The sequence below is a fragment of the Tenrec ecaudatus genome, chromosome 10, assembly GCF_050624435.1.
Source record: "Tenrec ecaudatus isolate mTenEca1 chromosome 10, mTenEca1.hap1, whole genome shotgun sequence".
Classification (NCBI taxonomy): domain Eukaryota; kingdom Metazoa; phylum Chordata; class Mammalia; order Afrosoricida; family Tenrecidae; genus Tenrec; species Tenrec ecaudatus.
In genome coordinates this window covers 105,631,017-105,649,258 of record NC_134539.1, presented here as the reverse complement: position 1 = coordinate 105,649,258, position 18,242 = coordinate 105,631,017, and the positions used below count along the sequence as shown (strand labels likewise).

Here is an 18,242-nt window from a genome sequence, read left to right as displayed (position 1 = left end):
GTTCGGAATTGGGGTGGGGTGGGGGGCGGGCTTACCTTGCTGAGGCAAGGGGCCAGGCGGGAAAGTTAGCTGTGGCCAGCGGGGATTGGCGGAAGGAACCGGACGTTGGTGGGCGGGGAAGGAGGGCGGGGCCTGTGGGGACGCGACTCATGATTGGTGGTTGCGCTTTCCCTACGTGACTAGCGATTGGTGGATGGCTGGCTTCTCAGAGCCGATTGGACAGTATGAAGAATACTTAAAAAGAGTTCCGCCCTGGCTCGCCTTCGCTCTTGCCGGGCCGCTGGGACCGATTGGCGGAAGTGGAAGTGGGGGCCTGGCGGCGGTGGGAAAGATGGCGTACCAGAGCCTCCGGCTGGAGTACCTGCAGATCCCGCCGGTCAGCCGCGCGTACACCACCGCCTGTGTCCTCACCACCGCCGCTGTGGTGAGCAACCGCGGTGCCAGCTTCTCGCTATTCGCGGCGGGACGTGACTGAGTCCCCGAGAAGCTGGGGTTTGGACCTCGGAGAGGCCCTGGGGGGCTGGTCCGAGGGGTGGGCGGAGGTGTTCAGGGTTCGTTTTAGTGTGTAGGGTGGCCTCGAGAGTGCTGATCCCAGAGGCAGGCGAGGAGCGCGACTCCCTGACAGGTGGGATGAGTGGGATCAGGACTGCACGTCAGTTTCCGTGAGAGCACGCTAGATGTGTAGCGGATCCGGGCAGCTGGATCCGCCCACCCAGCAAATTTGTGCGAGGACGCTGAGCGATGGCCAGGCGTGTGGTAATTGGAGGAGTGCTTTCTCAAACAACCCATATACTCCTATATCAAAAGTGGCAAACAGGATTGTCGAGAGTGGCAGATCCTGAAATAAATCAAAGGAACCGCAGGCGTTGGCTAGAGACGTCCATCATCGAAGGCGGCAGGGTCGCCCAAAGAGTGAGTGAGTTAGTCACACAGCAGCTGTTTCAGTGAAACTCACGTGATCGTGGGCATGTTCGTGGCAGCTGCTCTTGCCCGCTATCAAAACTGCTGCCAGCGAATCCTTTATGATAATTGTTATATAAAACAGACTTACTTTGCATTAAATCTTAAGACTGCACATAATTGTATCAATTCTCAAGACGGCTTTAAAACTTACTCCTCTGGCCCAAGAATTTAAACCGAAGCCACTGCTATGGAGTCAACTCCTACTCACCTCGACCCTGTTTAGGTGGTCTTAAAGGAATTCAATCCAAGCCAGTGAGGGTTAGAAATTGCCAGGATTAGTAAGCTTTGCTTGTAAATAATGCATTTGCTTCTCTATTGATGTGCTTTTCCATTTCAGCAGTTGGAATTGATCACACCTTTTCAGTTGTACTTCAATCCTGAATTAATCTTTAAGCATTTTCAAGTAAGTGGCCATCACAATCATGATTAATTGCTTTTGTGTCCTAACTTGATTTGTTTTTTGTTGCCTTTTTTTTTCTCTTGCAAATCTTGCCATATAGTTTCTCAAAAAGTAACCCAGTGAAACCATTTGGGCCATAAATCTTGGTGTGTCTGTGGCGATATTATAAACAGTGCTCCACGGAGCTTCAGAATCACTTCGAGTACTTTATAAAAAGAGTCTCAAACTCCTATCGTGTGCCAACCCAGAATCAAGGGTGGGCAGTAAGAATCTGCGTGGTTTTGACATGTGCAGTAAATCGCTGGCTCAGAATTCATGTTGTGGTTTGGAAGGGCGCTGTCAGAGAGTCTTACAGAAAGTTCCTTACCTACTGAGGAACACCTAGCACCTCGGTGTTGTCACCATGACCCAGGTTCTCTTAGTGCTTCTGAACGGATCCAAAGCGTGGTTTTCTAAAAAGAATAGACTGGTTTATTACAGTGGCAGACAGTAATCTCCCAATGTGGTCTTTTTTCTAGTGGTGGAAATGCTAAGAGAGAAATATACTTTCCTACTTCAGAACAGTTTTATAGGCTGTGGACACCCTGTATAGGTGGAACACGAGTGAGACCCAAAAGCTAATAGTCCTGTCTCTGTACACTTCCGCTCCCTCTCTTTCAAATGTGTCCCGTGCCTTTCTAGGCCCTGCTCTCACATAGCCTTCTCTGGCTCTTCCTTCCATGGGCCCCTACGGGATCTTTAAACCCTGTTCAAACATCTTTCATCCTCTGCTTGCACTTGTTTATATGTACTTGTCTCCTCACCAAGATAGGGACTATACAAATCCTGGATGCAATTACTATGTAGAGTTGAGTTCTGTTTAATCATCCTTTAAAAATCATTTTATTGGGAGGCTCATACAACTCTTATCACAATCCATACAGACATCAATCGTGAAAGCACGTTTGTACATTCGTTGCCCTCATCATTCTCAAGACATTTGCTCTCCACTTAAGCCCCTGGCACCAGCTCCTCATTTTCCCCCTCCCTCATGAACCCTTGATAATTTATAAATTATTATTTTGTCATATCTTACACTACCTGGGGTCTCCCTTCACCCACTTTTCTGTTGTCCGTCCCCCAGGGAGGAGGTTATATGTAGATCCCTGTAATCTGTTCCCCTTACCACCCCATCCTCCCAGTACTTTAATCATTAATAATTCTCAAAATCATATGATAGATAAAGCACTTGTGTGGTGTCATGTCCCGTGGTCTTTTCTGGAGGCTGGAGCTCCATCCTAACATTGCTTCCTCTGGGCTTGGTTTGGCTGTGCCTGGACTTAAATGCACAATAAATGACATCTCGCAGCTGTAGTTGGCATGTGAGTTCCCAGTCTTGTCATCTAGCTAAGCGACATCTGACAAGCCATCTTAAAATTAGCAGATTCTACCTTGTTTTCCTGCATGTCGTTGTATAGTGCTTTGAAGATGCTTTTGTTTTTTACAAATGAAAGGGAAACCTGAGTGGAGGAAGTCTGTTGGTGCCACTTTCCGAACAGCACGGGCGCAAGTTGTATCTGTGTCACATTTTCGTAATTCTCACATTTCAAGTTTTCTTAGACTTTTGCACAGTGCAAACCATGACAGCATAATATAGATAATAACTTACGTACTGTGAAACTAAAATTTGTGGAACTTGCTTTTATTTTAGCAGTTACTTTATCTTGGTGTGTCTCTGTCATCGTTCCTCCTCACCCCCACACCAATATCTCTAAGGTACACCTGGATAGTAGGGATGGTAGCAACAGACTGCTTGAATGACGGGGTCACTAAGATTCACACAAGACAGTATATACTGTTGAAACTAACCAAAACTACTTCCTGACAAGCCAATTCTGACTCATTCTACCCTGCAGAATGGAACAAACTGCTGCTTAGGGTTTCTGAGACTATAAATCTTAAAGGAGAGCAGGCAGCCTCATCTATTGCCCATGGAGCCGCTGGTGGGTTTGAACCATTGATCTTGGGGTTAGCAACCCAGTGCCTAACCTATTATGCCACGTGAATTTGGTTTTTCTTTCCTTTCCTTTTGGGGAGGTGGTGATTAAGACTGGAACTCAGAACTTCAGTGTTTGCCAGAGAACTCTCCTTACTTCTAGATGTTTCTGACTGCCTAGTAGAACATTCCTTGACAGTTTCTCTCCTATTTCAAGGCCATTCTTTAGATCATGGTGCTGCATACGTGAAAGGGTCATCACTATTCTATTTTTCATTCTGCATATTAAACTTGGTTTTCCCAGTTTTTGGCTAACGATATCATATGGAGTTTCTTGTTGGTTTATTCTAAAGACATGCGCAATTTCAAAAAGTTCTGTCGCATTTCCTTATAAATATCAGGGTGCCCGTTACATGTTACAGACTTTCGACCAGAATCAGCACAAGCACCCTCCTGCCAGGTTCTCTGTTCCGGTTTCTGGTTAATGTTTTCATTTCCTGGTGCTCCAGTAACACACATACCACAGTGGACGCTCTCACTGTGTCGGAGGCTGGAGGCACCGGCTTCAGGCTGCTTGTTCTCTGGACTCTGGGAGAAGGCGCTCGCCCTTCAGCTTCTCTTCCTTGGTGGCCTTCATGTAATGTCCATCTTCTTTGCCTCTGCTTAATCTACTCTTTTCAAACACCCAACACTAAACCACCAAACCCAGTGCCCCCGGGTCCTTTCCAGCCCATGTGACCCCATGTGATGTTCTCAAGCCTCGGCTGGAGCAGCTTCCTCCTGCTGAGCACGTGGTGGGCCTGCCGTCATCCTTGCAGCTAGCAGCCCAGTGGGTCACCCCCAGCACCACCAGGGCCCTTACCAAAGCAGAGGCTTCCAGTTCAAGGGTAGCCAACTCTTATCCTTTTTTCAAAGAAAACACTTCCTATGTCGGTCAACAGCCACAGACAGGTCTGGGGGTTAGGATTTACAACCTGTATCATTGGAAGACATGAATCAACTCCTAGCCGTTCATGACCAAGTATTACTGTATTTATAGGTTTTTGCAACAATCAAAGCCTGTATTGTGTTGGTATGGAAAAGTTTTCTGATATATCTTATTTCATCTTTTTTTTTAACAGATATGGAGATTAATCACCAATTTCTTATTTTTTGGGCCAGTTGGATTCAACTTTTTATTTAACATGATTTTTCTGTATCCTTTGACTAAGTGAAGTCAGTGTGAAAACCTTGGGTTTACAAAGGAAATCCCCCTGCAAATGAGAACCCTCGGACCTTGCTCTTTGTTTGACTCTTAGCACAGCTGTAGCGGGACACAGAGCCCTCAGTCAGACAGTCCTCTTTTGAGGGTGTCTATAGGCCACCCCTTGTGGAAGATATTTAACAACAATAAAAGGGGGTAGAGCAAGTAAGGGAATGGAGAAGCAATTCAACAACAAAACATCAATGATAAAAAGAATCCAAATACAATAATTCCCTGAGCCGAGCCCTGGCTTAGGCATCGGGAGAGGGGATGTTGAGGGATAGGGAACTGGGTCGTCTCCTTGGCTCTTGGCTGCGAGTTCAATTGGCTGAAAAGACAGTGCCCCATTGTCTGTGGACTTACCAGGTGTGGATTTGTCGAAAGGGAGAGCTAAGCTTGGTCACAGGCAGATTGGGGTCACTGAGCAGGTTTCTCCTCCTCCCTCTCCCCTTGGGTTCCGAGATCTGGAACCCACTGCATAGCTCATCTGCAGTGGCCAGGGTCCTGTACAGGGAGACAGCCCTATTTCTTAGCTGGCCTGTCATTCTGTGCTTCTAAATTGTCATTTGCTTTTCAAATCCGAATACATCTTCACAGAGAGAAGCTTAGAAATGCTTCACCTTGAGCCTGGAAATGTAGTTTTATCACACGAGGCTTCTCGATGGCGAGTTCTTCCCAATTTGATTATGAAAATGCAAGGATGGTGACTATCGGGGTGCGGCTGAGGTTTGATAGGAGCGTGCTTGTGCAACATCTGGAGTTAACTCCCCAACTGGGGCGAGTTTGGGGAAATAGGATAGAGTCATCCAGCTGCCACTCATGTTCACCCGCATGAATTATTGCTAATGTTGGGCCCGAGTGTACCGTGCGTGACACGTTGAGTTTTTGCTCTCTCCCTGTTTGTGTGTGAAACGTTTTCTTAACGTGGAAACGAAGATACCGTTACTGTCGAATGCTGGAAGAAGGCTCTTTCCGAGGTCGGACGGCAGACTTTGTATTTATGTTCCTTTTTGGTGGATTCTTAATGACTGTATCCTTCAACCAAGAGCACATGCAGGAAAATATCAAAGAACACCCTCTCTCCCTGAAGCTGCTGCTTCTGTCTCCCACAGCTCACTAGATACTCTGAACCAGCCCTGGGGCATGCGGTTTCCCGAGTTTAGCTTCAGGACCACTGTTTTTAAGCATACTTTATGTGACCACTTTTTCAAAGCCATGAAGTTGGACCAGATGTCTTTTCTGTTACAAGTCTTATAAACTCAAACTCACTGCCACCAATTCGATTTCAGCTCAGAGTGCGTTGCCCCCTGTGGTTTCCCAAGGCTACAAATCTTTACAGGGGCAGAAACACCTCATCTTTCGCGTGCAGAGTCGCTGGGGCATTTGAACTGCTGACCTTCCGGTTAGCAGCCCAACACACAACCTGCTCTGCCACTAGGCCTCTTCCCAGAAATCATAGGAGCCTGGAGTCAGGTGGGTGACTGACTTAGCATCTTTGTGATGGCATTGTTGATGGTTGGCCTACTAAACTAAGTTGGTAAAATCACCATCAAGATGAAGACATCCTTTTTGTAAGTGGATTTGTACCACACACTCAGACATGGTCCTTTCTGGCAAGGTGGTCTTGCCCTGCTCTGGCAAAGTGCTAATGGTAGGTGAGCCTGAAGGTCAGCATCCACCAAGCAGTACTTTGCAAAGAGGCCGGGAGTTCAGTGCCCGAGCCGCCCCTTGCTTTGAGGGGGCTGCACTCGTGATGGGCTAAGCCGGCCTGGGCCCATGCGCTGTAAGTCCTGCTTGCCTTTGCCAGAGCATTTTCTCTGGGCCTCAGTCCCCAGCTCTCTGCTACGCTTTGACCGTGGACGTTTTCCTTAATGCCACCTGCTAGCTTTTTGGCTTGTTTGTGAGCTTAGTTTTCCTGGGTCAGGCCTTTACAATCATGCTTGTCTACGTGTGGAGCCGAAGGAACCCGTACGTCCGCATGAACTTCTTCGGCCTTCTCAACTTCCAGGCCCCCTTCCTGCCCTGGGTGCTCATGGGGTTTTCCTTGCTGTTGGGGAACTCGATCATTGTGGACCTCTTGGGTAAGTGTCTCATCGCCACTTCAGGTATTTTAGTTTTGCCTGTATTTGCATCTTTTTTTAACATATCTTCTGTCATGACCTTCGTTCGTTTGAGGGTTGGTTGATGACCGAGTGCTAAAGACTACTTTAATTTGGGGTTACTTATTTTGATACCCCCCAAAAAACAAACTCTGCTATCAAGTCGATTCCAACTCCTAGAGGCCTTATGAGGCTAAGTGGGACTGCCCCGTGGGTTTCCTAGACTGTGACACTTTGTAAGAGGGGCCGTAACGCCTCCCGAGGAGTGGCTGGTGGTCTTGACCTGCTGACCTTGTGGTTTAGCAGTCCAACTCAGAACCACTACGCCACCAGGGCTCATTTTTAAATACCTTAAATAAAACCAACACATGTCGGTCGGCCCACCTGTGTTCCACATATTAATCATCTCTTGTTAATGTCTGGTATACTCCAGGTATCGCAGTTGGACACATATATTTTTTCTTGGAAGATGTCTTTCCGGATCAGCCTGGAGGAATAAGAATTCTGAAAACGCCATCTGTTTTGTGAGTATTTAGTACTAGGTTACATATTCCTTATAGGCAAACCAGGACAGCATTCCCAGTATGCTTTCTTGGGGCTCCTGTAGCTCCAGGCACACACCATTCAGTTCGGTCAACATTTGCCAATTGAGCAATGGGCTGCAGGTGAGTGAGCTGGCTCCCCAAAGTGCTGAGGCTTGCCGAAGCAGGAGCAAGAGCAACAAGCTCAGGATATCATGGAGGTGATAAGGTAATTGTCCCGAGTGGTCACCAGAATCCCGTCCCCTGAGCAGCTTGGTGTCTTTGGGGACCGTGGTGGCCACATTCAGCGAGAAAGAGGGCAACATTGTGATGAGCAGCGTTTATAATGGTGAAATGCTTGGCTTCCCAAGCAGGTAGTGTAGAGCGAGGCCATGAGGTGACATGGCCTGGAAACTACATGGAGCGCCTCCGGCTGGCCAAGGGAGTGTAAGCAGGTCCCTTTGCCTTCAATGCACTGCTGTTTCCTGAAGGAGAGCTTTGATTTCAAAGACCCCTTTCAACTCCCGAGTTTTGTGGTCTTGGGAAATAATGCATCCCTAGAACAAAAAGTTCAAGGAACGAAGAGATGGCCCTCCTTCAGAAGGATGTGCAGTGTCTGAACACAGAGGGAGCAGTTCTAGTCTGCTCGTGGTCTCAGTGAGTCAGACTCCACCTGTCAGCATTGGGTTGGTTGGCTGGATATCGCTAGTGAACATTTTGAGATGTATTCTCAGCCTTTAAAAAGAAGTCATACCCTTTGAAACTTAAGCCGTTTTCCATCATAAGTTGACTACTAAATTGAGACTGCCTGTGTTCATCCTTGATATGGCTCTAACCCTGTGTTAATCCCTATCGATGGACACCAACATTAGTGTTTGCTCTCTGAAGGGCGGTCAAAAGCTTCATGGAGAAATCCCACTATCTTTCCATTGCATTTCCCCACAAACTGCTTAGAGCCCACAGCTAACTTTGTGCACACAGGTGGGTATTTTCAAACGATATATTTAAGAAGTGGCTTTGTGCTTTTGTTTATTCCAAATCGCCTTCCGGCCTCATCAGGGTAAGCTTCCCTCTCTTGGAGCAATGTACTGAGGATTCGTTTCCCCCCATTCTCCACTCTCCAGCGAGGCGGTGCTTCGTTTAACCTTTGCCACTTTAACAGTTGGAAGATGATAAAGCTTATAGTCTATGAAACTTAGAAACAATTTTAAGACTTACGGATTTTATTCCTTAAAAAAAAGATTTTATTCCTTATCTGTACAAACAAGAATGTTTCTTTACATAACCCCAATCAAACAATTTTATTTAATTTATTTTTTTACTTCTCAAGAAATGGTCGTTAAATCTCAGGCTTTATTCCAGTGTTTCTGGTTTTCCCATATATATTTAAAAAAAAAAACCCAGTTCCAATTCAGGCGTTTCATCTAATTACAGTCAATCTTTCTCAAGTCAAATTTGGAGGTCTTGCCTTGACTTTTCTAATTGTAGACTATTAACACAGAATTTTGATGTACCGTATCTTTCAAAGTAATAATCCTTTTGATCACTTGATGAGGTATTTTGCTAGGATTTTCCTACCCTAAAGTTACTTTTACTATTGCCTGTATCTGTAGTGAATCGTGATTTTATATTTTTTTCATGGATGATGTAAGCCCTTTCAAGCTGGCTTCTAAGTCCCTTTCAGTGCGGCCCCATCATTTGTTGCATCATTTGTTGTCCCCACTGATACAGAGTGTTCTAAGCTTCCCTTGCATGTTCCGTACCCCCATCCTGGAATCAGCTGTTTGTACATGAGCTGTGGTTCATCCCCGTGAAAAAGCCACGGTCTGGTGGAGCGGGCCTCATGGCCAGTTCTTGCAGTGAAGAGAGCCAGAATTGCGTGAATGGGTAGTACATTTTCAAATATGTATGCTTAAAAGGGGGAAACAGTGGTGTACAAACACATCTACCTGTGATTCCGAGTCTTACTAGTCTGGCTGTTGGCTACCTCTTTCTGCTTCTGTCCATTTAATTTAACCACTTGGTTTGCATACACTCCACTAGTCTTTTAGACAATAAAATGCACAGCTCTGAAGTGTGTCACTCAACAAGCATGCGTAAGTGCACACACCTGTGCAACCTACCTTCCTATCCAGAGAGAGATGATCTCCCCAGAAAGCTCCCCCTCTAAAGCAGTGTCGTGTCAGTCAGGGTTGACTAGAGAAACAAATCCAGGGGACACTGTGTGTGTGTGTGTGTGTGTGTGTGTGTGTGTGTGTGTGTGTGTGTGTGTGTGTGTAAGAAAGGTTGATATATACGAAGAATAATTGTACATTAAGAAAACAGCCCAGCCCAGATAAGTTCCTAAGTCTGATACCAATCTTTAAAGTCCGCGTCAGGCTCATGAAACACCTGCAGTGATGCTGCATGCAGGAAGATCACAGGCCGGCGGGCGGCAGAAAGTCTTGTGGATACAATGGCATTATAAGTATCTCAGCGCTGGCAGGGGTCTCCATGTGGCCACTCCAGCTCAGGGCACTCACGTAGGTCCCTGTGTCTTGTAAACTGCAGTGCCTCCCAGGGAGTGAGCGTGTGTCCCACCTCCAGAGAGCTATTTATCACCTTAACAGCTCCAAATGATGTCATCAAGCTGCGGCCTGATTGACAGGCTAAACTCCACCCCTTCGTTTAAGTCTCAAATTGACAACAGATTATGTAACTACCCTAGTTTATTGGCATGCAATCCGTGTCTTCCAGTTCAGTAGTCCTCTAATTTCCTTTCCCTGTCTTTGCTTCACCAAACGATCACTCTGCTAATTGTGTTCCTCCGTAGGAGGCCATGTTCTACAGCAGTGGTTCTCAACCTTCCTAGTGCCACAGCCCTTTCAGACAGTTCCTCGTGTGGTGGTGACCGCCCCCCCAACCATAAAATTATTTTCGTCGCTACTTCATCACTGTCATTTGGCTACTGTGATGAATCGGGCAACCCCAGTGAAAGGGTCGTTCAACCTCCCCTCCCCCCCCAAAGGGGTCACGACCCACAGGTTGAGAACGCTGGTCTATAGCTTCCTGAATGGAATCATAGTGTGTTCTCAGTTTCTCTCATGCCACCTGTTGTGCCTAGGTGCCCTCAAGTAGATTCTGACTCCTAGCGACCTCGTGCACAAACACCACCCCCTCCTGCCCATCCTCACCACCCGCTGTTCCTGGGTCTGAGCCCATTGCTGCAGCCCCGGTGTCACTCGGTGAGGATCTCCCTCTGCCTGTTCACCTGCTTCCCGAGGGCGCTGACAGTACTCTCTGCTCTGCTCTGCAGCTACTCAGTTCATGAATTCAGTGCGAGGGCCACACTGAACTCACAGGCAGTGCTCAGGGTTATGGGGTCTATTATGGAAGTCCCTGGTGACAGGGGAGGTGGAAGTGCTCCAGATAGCGTTGCTCAGTCAGGACAGGTGACAGTTCTTTCAGGGCTGCTGCTAATGCCCCAGAGCCATGCCAGCCTGAAGGTGGTGCTCTGCTTGCTGCTAATGCCCCAGAGCCATGCCAGCCTGAAGGTGGTGCTCTGCTTGCTGCTAATGCCCCAGAGCCATGCCAGCCTGAAGGTGGTGCTCTGCTTGTGCTCCCTCCGTTAAGTGTCCAAGGCACTGCCCTCCAGTTAGCTCCGACCCAAAGACACCTGGCACCCCAAGTTAAGTGCTCGGAGGCACCCCTACCAAGCAGCCTTCTGCCCCAAAGCCCTTTTACTTGCTCTGTGGGCTGGAGGTTCTCCATTCTGGCTCTGGTTCTCCACCCTGCTGCTCCCGTCACTCCTCATACCAGAGCTGGATCAAGGAAGGAAGTTCACTCTGCAGGATTCTCAGCCCAGAGGACACGCTCCCCTCTCCCTTCTTGCCTTTTAACAGCAGCAGGAAGCCAATCAGAAGGAACCTGTTCACAAGCATGCATCTGAATCCTATCCTCCCCCACCCATCAGGAAAAGGCCATTTGGTGGGAGTTAAAGAGACCATAGCGTGAGAGTCACATTAAGTGATCACTGCCCTGTGCCCAGTATGATGTCCTTCTCGGGATCGGTCCCTCCAATAACATGTCCAAACTCCATGAGCTGAAGTCTCACTGTCCTCTCTCCTTGCGATCTTCCGTGTACGTCTTCCAGGAGAGATCGGTTTGACCTGATAGTCACTTAGCATCGAGTCTTGAAGTTCACCCACCCCACCCCACTCCACTCCTTGTGTCTCAGCCTGTTCTGTTTATTTTTCTTGTTCTGTTTATTACTGAGTAGTAAGTAATCCATTTTATAGATGTTGGCACATCTTTTTCCTTTTCTCTCTAGTCTCACTGACAGTAAGAAACCTGGCTCCTGTTTCAATATATTTAATTATCCCCATAGGTCACCCCTCTCTCATATCACCACCTCATCCCTTGGGACTGCTGTATTCACCTGGCTCAGCCTCAAATTCCCCCTATCGCAGTCGTTCTCAACCTTCCTAATGCCATAACCCTTTAATACAGTTCGTGTTGTGGTGACTCCCAGCCATAAAATTATTCTTGTTGCTACTTTATAACTGTCATTTTGCTACTGTTATGAATGGGTGACCCCTACAAAAGGGTCGTTCAAACCCCCACAAGGGTCGCGACCCCCAGGTTGAGAGCACCACTGCCCTATCAGCGTGTCCTGCTCTCGAGCTGTTTGCAGTGGATCCAGGCTGTGACACTGCATCCCTGACTCGGGCTGCATTCACAAGTGGACGTCCCACTGGGCCCTGACACCCTCGGCCAAGCTGATCCCGGCTCCATCCTTCGCCTCTCGGCCACCATTGTCTCTCTTCCCTCCCCGGAGACCGACTTTGTTCAGCCCTGTCTGGTGGCGTTGGGAGTGAAGGTGTTTAGGAAGAGAGGCTCAGTGTTTATATGCTGTCTTAGTTCCTGGGGGCGTCGTGGGTATGTGCTAGACTGCAATTTGCAAGGAAGGTCAACAGTTTGAAACCACCAGCCACTCCTCTGGAGAAAGCCTGGGCTCTGCTCCCGGAAAGGATCCATCTCGGGGCAGTTCTACCCTGTCTTACAGAGCTGCTGGGAGTTGGCATCGACTCGAAGGCAGCGAGGGTGGGGGGTGGGGTGGGAGTTCTTGTTTTAACAGAAATACCACAGTGGATGGCTGTAAACCTCGGTCTCTAACTTGACTGGTGACTGGAATCACCTGGCGATCTGATGACAGGACAGCTCCCTGGGCTCCTCCCCTAGAGTCCAATTTTTTAGTTTGCTAATAAGAGCCAAGGCCTCTGGAGTGCCACCAGATCCCCAAGTAATTCCAGTGATCAGCCACATTGGGGTCTAGGGCCCTCCAGGAGAGAAATGTGGTCTCTCTTACTTGCAGATGGCGGCGGGGGCTTAGCGCCCAGGCTGGGTCTCTGTGTTGACCCTTTCCTTGCTGGCAGTCCCGGGGGCTCCTGGGTGGTCTTCACATGGCCTCTGCCTTCTGCTTCGAGTGCTTGGGTCTCTCTCTCTGGCAAAATGTGTAGGACCCACTTTACTCAGGCATGGCTCCAACCGATTGATTGCATTGTGTCAAATTGCAGTTTGGAGGGTGATTACTGTAGATACCAGATCACTAGGTTGCATTAATTAGATTACGTCCAGGGACAGGCAGCCCACCCCCGGACTGTGCATGTCCAATTCATAGCTTCAGTTCGCTGTGTAGCACTCACAGAGAGAGGAGTGGGTCACTCCTACTCCACCGGTTTCTCCTCTCAGTATCCTGCACATGCAGCTACTGAGTCAGCTTCCCAAGCTTAACTGGCCGACAGCCCGTTTCAGAGGGGAAAAAATGACTCAAGCCCCTCCCTAGCCATTAAAAACTTTTATTCTGTGGCTCATCATCCAAGAGTCAGTGTAGGTATCTGCTTTTGCAGTCCCCAAGCTCATTTTAGCCCCACCCCCACCCCGGGCAGTCTGACCCACTAAAGTTCACTGCACTAAACTCAGGGCAAAGAGGAGCAAATGCAGCTGGCCTGGCTCCCCAGCAAATTCCCCCTTAAAGACACAGGAACTGAGCTCCATAAAGGGAAGGGGGCAGGGCGCTGCCGCATTAAGATCAGATTCCCACACACATGAAGAGGGGTGGGATCAAAATGTATCATACACACTACTTTGTGAAAACAAACATTTGCATGTTTAGTGACCATTTGAATTCTCTTCTAAAATGGCTTCTTCGGGTCCTTTGCCTGGTTTTTATTGATATATTTGGGGGTTATAAGAATAACTTATTACTGTGCAGACTCGAGGATAAGCCGAGTTTTTTCAGCACATTTTTTATGCAGAGTTTGGTGAAATTAGGTGCCTCAGCAGATATTCAGGTGGGCTGATACTCGAGTATATACAGTATTATGAATACAAAAAGAGGAAGCTACTTGTATTTTACTCTTGTGGGGTTTTGAATTACTTTGTAAAATTTTTAGTAGTTTGGATGTTTTACAATTCCTCTTTTTACACTGTAGTCTGTACCGTGTTGCTTTTTCAGATTTAAAAAAAGCTACTGGCTCCAGAAAGGTGTTCATGTTAGAGTAAGTGAAAATCTGGTTACAGAACAGGTAGTGTGGTCTTAACTTGCTAAAAGTTCCAGAAGGAAAGTGGAACAGGCCAGCAAAGACTGTCCCTGGGGACTTAGGACACTTTGCTTTGATGGATTTCCTGATCCTGTTGTCTCCACCATTGCTGGCCATTGCTCTTCCAGTCAGAGAGGCAAACGATGGTGTGTTGGTGAAGTGGTTATGTGTACCTTTGAGATGGGACCCGAGAGGTCATGTTTGTCCGGTGGTGGAACCCTTGTGTGATCTGCATGAACCTTGCTGAATTTAGGAGCTGACTGAAGTGACCCCGAGACTAAATCGTGTCTGTCGCCCATCTTTCAGGAAGGCTATTTTTGATACCCCTGATGAAGATCCAAATTACAATCCACTACCTGAAGACCGGCCCGGAGGCTTCGCCTGGGGCGAGGGCCAGCGCCTGGGAGGTTAAAGCAGCAGTGCCAAGAAGAAGAGACCCAGCTGGAAAGACTGGCATGAAATGCCCATTGGGATTCTTTTACCCTTTGCATTGCAAAAGTGGGGCCACTTTTGCCAGATTTACAGATGTTAATTCCAGAAGCACTTTATGAGCTGGTACTCTGATCGATCCTGAAGACCTTCAGCAGTTGCCCTGTGCTTCCTCGCTGCACTGGCACGGAATGTGTAATCTCTCGGAGCCAAAAAAAGAAAAGACAAAACTGGAGAGCCAAACAGCCGGCCACCTCTAACTAACAAGTACATGACTACTTGAGTTTGATGACCTAAGGCAGGGCTGTTTCCTCCTCCTCCTCCTCTCTGCTAGCCGAGGCCATGGTGTACATGGACGTGTCAGAGAGGACAAAATAAAACTGAATTCCATCTCTCGCTCACTGTACTAAAGCCTTTCTGTGTGATCTTTTAAATCATGACACCGAGCTCAGAGCGGGCTCCGTGCCTGCTCTGCCTGCGTCTTCACGGCTTCCCACTGGATTTCCTTCCAAGAAGATTGGAGGTCAGTGGCTCGCTGGCCGTCAGCTACTCGGAACTGTCATTACCGTGGTCGGATACCCATCTTCCTCATTTAGAATGCTAGTGACAGGAGGCGGAGGATTTGTTTTCCTCTTGTCCAGGTAGTTCACAGCCTGAGTTTTGCAGAACATGGAGATGTTGGATGGTGTGTAGCTAGGAGGGGAGTTGGGGGGGAGGGTATAGTTCTTGCAGCAGCAGAAATTCCACTATAGACAAAAGGCTGGGGGGGGGGCTTATGAATTTTCCTTGTAGTTATTTATTAGGAAGTATCTCTATTTGTGGGGGAGTACAGAAAAATCTTCCAAGTTGGCAAACTAGTTCACTAGTTCATGTTGGACTTAGGAGCCAGCCGAACGGGCCCCAGTGAAGACGGGCTCTGGCTGGTTGACATCAGGGATTGGCTCCGTGTTTGGGGAGCTTTTCAGAGGCAAGCCTCTGGTTCTGCTCCCAGTCGAGGAGAAGTGGCGCACAGCCCGTCGCATGCGCTTGGTGCTGGGGCTCACGAAATACCTGCCCCTTATAAAAACTTCCCTGGGACTCTGCAGGGGTTCACGCTGCTTCAGCAATAAAGAGAACCCCGAAGAGTGGGTAGACACCCTCACAAAAGAGATTCTCGTTTTTATAAGCAGCATGGAGGCCCGGGGCCGCCTCCCCAAACTTGATTGTCAGTGGTGGCGTTGCTCACCTGGTGGTGTGGTAGCTTTCCGTAGCGAGATTTTCTTCAAAGAGGGACATGGGGCAGCGTGAACATCCTAAGTAGGAATCCTCAGACTGATTTTAAAGTGAGAAAGATTTCCATGGAGTATGCATAAGCAATGAAATTAATGTTACTTTTTTAAGTGTCGCTAGTAACCTAACTTCAAATATGATTGTTGTAATTTTAAGGAACTTGAGCTGGCAGGGGTCTTGAGAGCTGTTTTCCTGAGTGGTTCAAAAGCCTTGTAAGCATTTAAATGCCAAGCCTCGGTGTATAATCCTTATGGGGTTCATAGGTTACATCGTGTCTATTTAAGAAAGCTTTATCAGTATGTTTTATTATTGTTATAGGGTTAAAAATAGGTTTCATTCGTTTTATTTGTGTCCTGAGTTTACTTTCGGTTATCCAATTCGTTGGGTATTTTTGTGTAAAAAAATTTTTATTCTTATCTTCATTTAGTTAAAGAATAGCTATCTATACATGTGAATGATTGGATAATACAGGAAACCATGTGAATCGATACCCCAGAGTTAGACGGCTATGGGAGTTAGATTTGGCTGATTTCATAGGATGAAAATTCCTGGTGGCTGCAGGTCATACCATGTTACCACACCGTGTCCTGGGCAGCGGTCATTTCAATGGCTGCCCTCTTGGAATTTGAGCCAGTCCCACTCCCAACGTCCCTCGCCCTGTGTTACTTGACAGGATACCTATGCTTACCTGGACATGAAGAAAGGTCCTCACTTCTTCCCCAGCTTACCTCTCAGTCTTACTCTTTCTAGAACATGCTTCCCTTGTGGAATGCCAGTCAACTGACAAAGGAGATTGACCCCCTGACCAACTTAGTCTGACATACATATACATTAGGGGAGTGGTGGATTCTTCAAGAAACACTGAAAAGCACACCTGACCAAGGCATCAATTTTCATTCTAGAAATACAGCATATGTTCACTTAAAGTAACACCTTAAATGGACATGCAAACAGCATCTCAGGAGGGACATTTTATGTACACTAGGGTGGGGGGCGGTGGGGGTTGTTCCATGGATTTCTACTCTTCCACTTGTTCTTTTTCCATACGTGCTAACATGTTTCATGCCTTCCGTGTTGTCTCTGAACAGAGAGCTCTCCCACAAGTCCTGAATCTTGATCATGAGACCCCCACTCGACACCTATGCAGACCTCTAGGGGCTTCTAAGAGTTGAGAAGTATTGAAGCTGCTGCCATGTTGGCCAAGAGCTTCCCAGAATTGTCATCTCCCTGCCAGCATTGTCTGTTGTGGCTACGGGAAGGTGCTTCAAAGAGTTAAGGAAATTCCATTAGCTTTTTATTCCACTTGTCCATGAGCTTTTGAAGCCCCTCGTGTCTTCCTTTGTCTGGTGAGTGCCGTCTGTGTTGTTCGCCACCGTCCTGCTGCTGCTGTCAGGTTTGCAGGATGCCCCAAACCCCTTGCTCTTTCCTCAGTTTGCAGTACAGCTGTTGAGCCTTGTCTGATCGGGGCGCTTATCCACAACAACATCGTGGTTCTCATGCATTTATATCCAATGCATACTGTCTTCCTCTGAATCTGACTCCCACTTGCACCTGAGGGAGCCCTATTTAAATTTCAGCCCCTCAAGGCCCGGCCCAGTTCCTGATTCCGCAAGAAATGACCTTTACGACCCCTTTGACTGTCTCTGATTCCCCATAAAGCTTCAAATCCGGATGACATACTCATCCTCCAAACTGCGTATTGTACTGTTCCCAACTGATACCTGTCTATTAGTCTTGTCTCCCTCATGAGATTGTAAGCTCCTTGAGGGCAGGAACCATGTCTTAATTTTTTGTATCCACCAAGGTGCCTAGCACAGTGCTTGGCACAGAGGTGCTGAATAAATTCTTTGTTATGGATGAGAAGACTACTATCTGGTATTTTTAACGATACAGAGATTCACGTGCATGCATGTCAGCTTGTGCCTAGTTGCTGAGTATTGTAATTATCCTCTGGACGTGGGAAGGAACGAGATAACATGATCCAGGGCAGTGGTTTGGTGGCTAAATGAGCCAGCCCACAAGCGGGACTATCCGCTGCAAGTCATGGTCAGACTCATCGCTGGCAAGAGTGAAATGAGGCTGCCCACTCTGTGGAGGAGGAGCCTGGGTATTATTTGACTCGTCAGTCAGTATTTGCTTAGGATGCCACTGTTGAGTTTGTGCGTGAAAGCCACTCACCCGAAGGAGCCTTTCCATTTGGAGGAGACACGGGCTTCAGACAACCAGCGGGGAGAAATGTGAGCACCACTGGTGACGCCTCTGAAGGGTTTTATTTTTCAACTTTGTGGCCCACTTAGCTTTACGGCCGCAAGCCGGCTAGGCCACTGGGCCAGAGATTACAGATGAGTTATCAACAGATGGGCCTCGCTTTGCCTGCATCACTTCAAGTTGTTTTGAGCCAGTATTTTTAAGTCAACACATGTCACATAAACATCTCCACTTGGGGTTTTGGGGGAAGAGTTTTAAGATCTAGCAGTGCAGGTAAGGCCCGCGCCCCTCCCTGTATGGCAGGTACTGCCTAGAGCTGATTGATTGGTAGCTGTTTCCAGAAATGGCACAGGCTCTAAGGCAGTGGTTCTCAACCTTTAAGTTTTAGCTGCCTTTCTACACAGTAATTGGGAAGGAGGCACACAATTTTGTGAATTCTCAAACAACACACCTGCGACTAGTTCAATGTGGACATTTTCAGTAACTCATTGGCCACAGGAAGGATGACCTCTGATCTGCAGGAGAGTAAATGGATGAAAGGAGCAGCAAACTTG

General features: G+C 47.6%; 1 protein-coding gene across 3 annotated transcripts; it reads left to right on the top strand.

Annotated features, from left to right (window-relative positions):
* The first annotated feature begins 274 nt into the window (after positions 1–274).
* Positions 275–17,343, top strand: DERL2 (derlin 2). Of its 3 annotated transcripts, none has more exons than XM_075561143.1 (7): positions 275–424; positions 1,304–1,366; positions 4,460–4,533; positions 5,518–5,611; positions 6,467–6,662; positions 7,114–7,204; positions 14,089–17,343. In XM_075561143.1, exons 1-7 carry the CDS (start codon positions 332–334, stop codon positions 14,192–14,194), a joined length of 717 nt encoding a protein of 238 aa, XP_075417258.1. In that variant the 5' UTR covers positions 275–331; the 3' UTR covers positions 14,195–17,343. The 3 variants fall into 3 exon arrangements, with proteins under 3 accessions (XP_075417258.1, XP_075417257.1, XP_075417259.1); XM_075561142.1 differs by having other exon boundaries at positions 1,301–1,366; XM_075561144.1 differs by lacking the exons at positions 4,460–4,533; positions 5,518–5,611; positions 6,467–6,662; positions 14,089–17,343 and having other exon boundaries at positions 1,301–1,366; positions 7,114–7,179.
* Positions 17,344–18,242: the final 899 nt, after the last annotated feature.

Excerpts from the sequence above, each read along its gene's own strand:
- DERL2 (XM_075561142.1), top strand. The coding sequence starts at position 332 with ATGGCGTACCAGAGCCTCCGGCTGGAGTACCTGCAGATCCCGCCGGTC. Across the intron at positions 6,663-7,113 it reads GATCATTGTGGACCTCTTGG|GTATCGCAGTTGGACACATA; the intron begins GTAAGTGTCTCA and ends GGTATACTCCAG. Across the intron at positions 7,205-14,088 it reads CTGAAAACGCCATCTGTTTT|GAAGGCTATTTTTGATACCC; the intron begins GTGAGTATTTAG and ends CCCATCTTTCAG.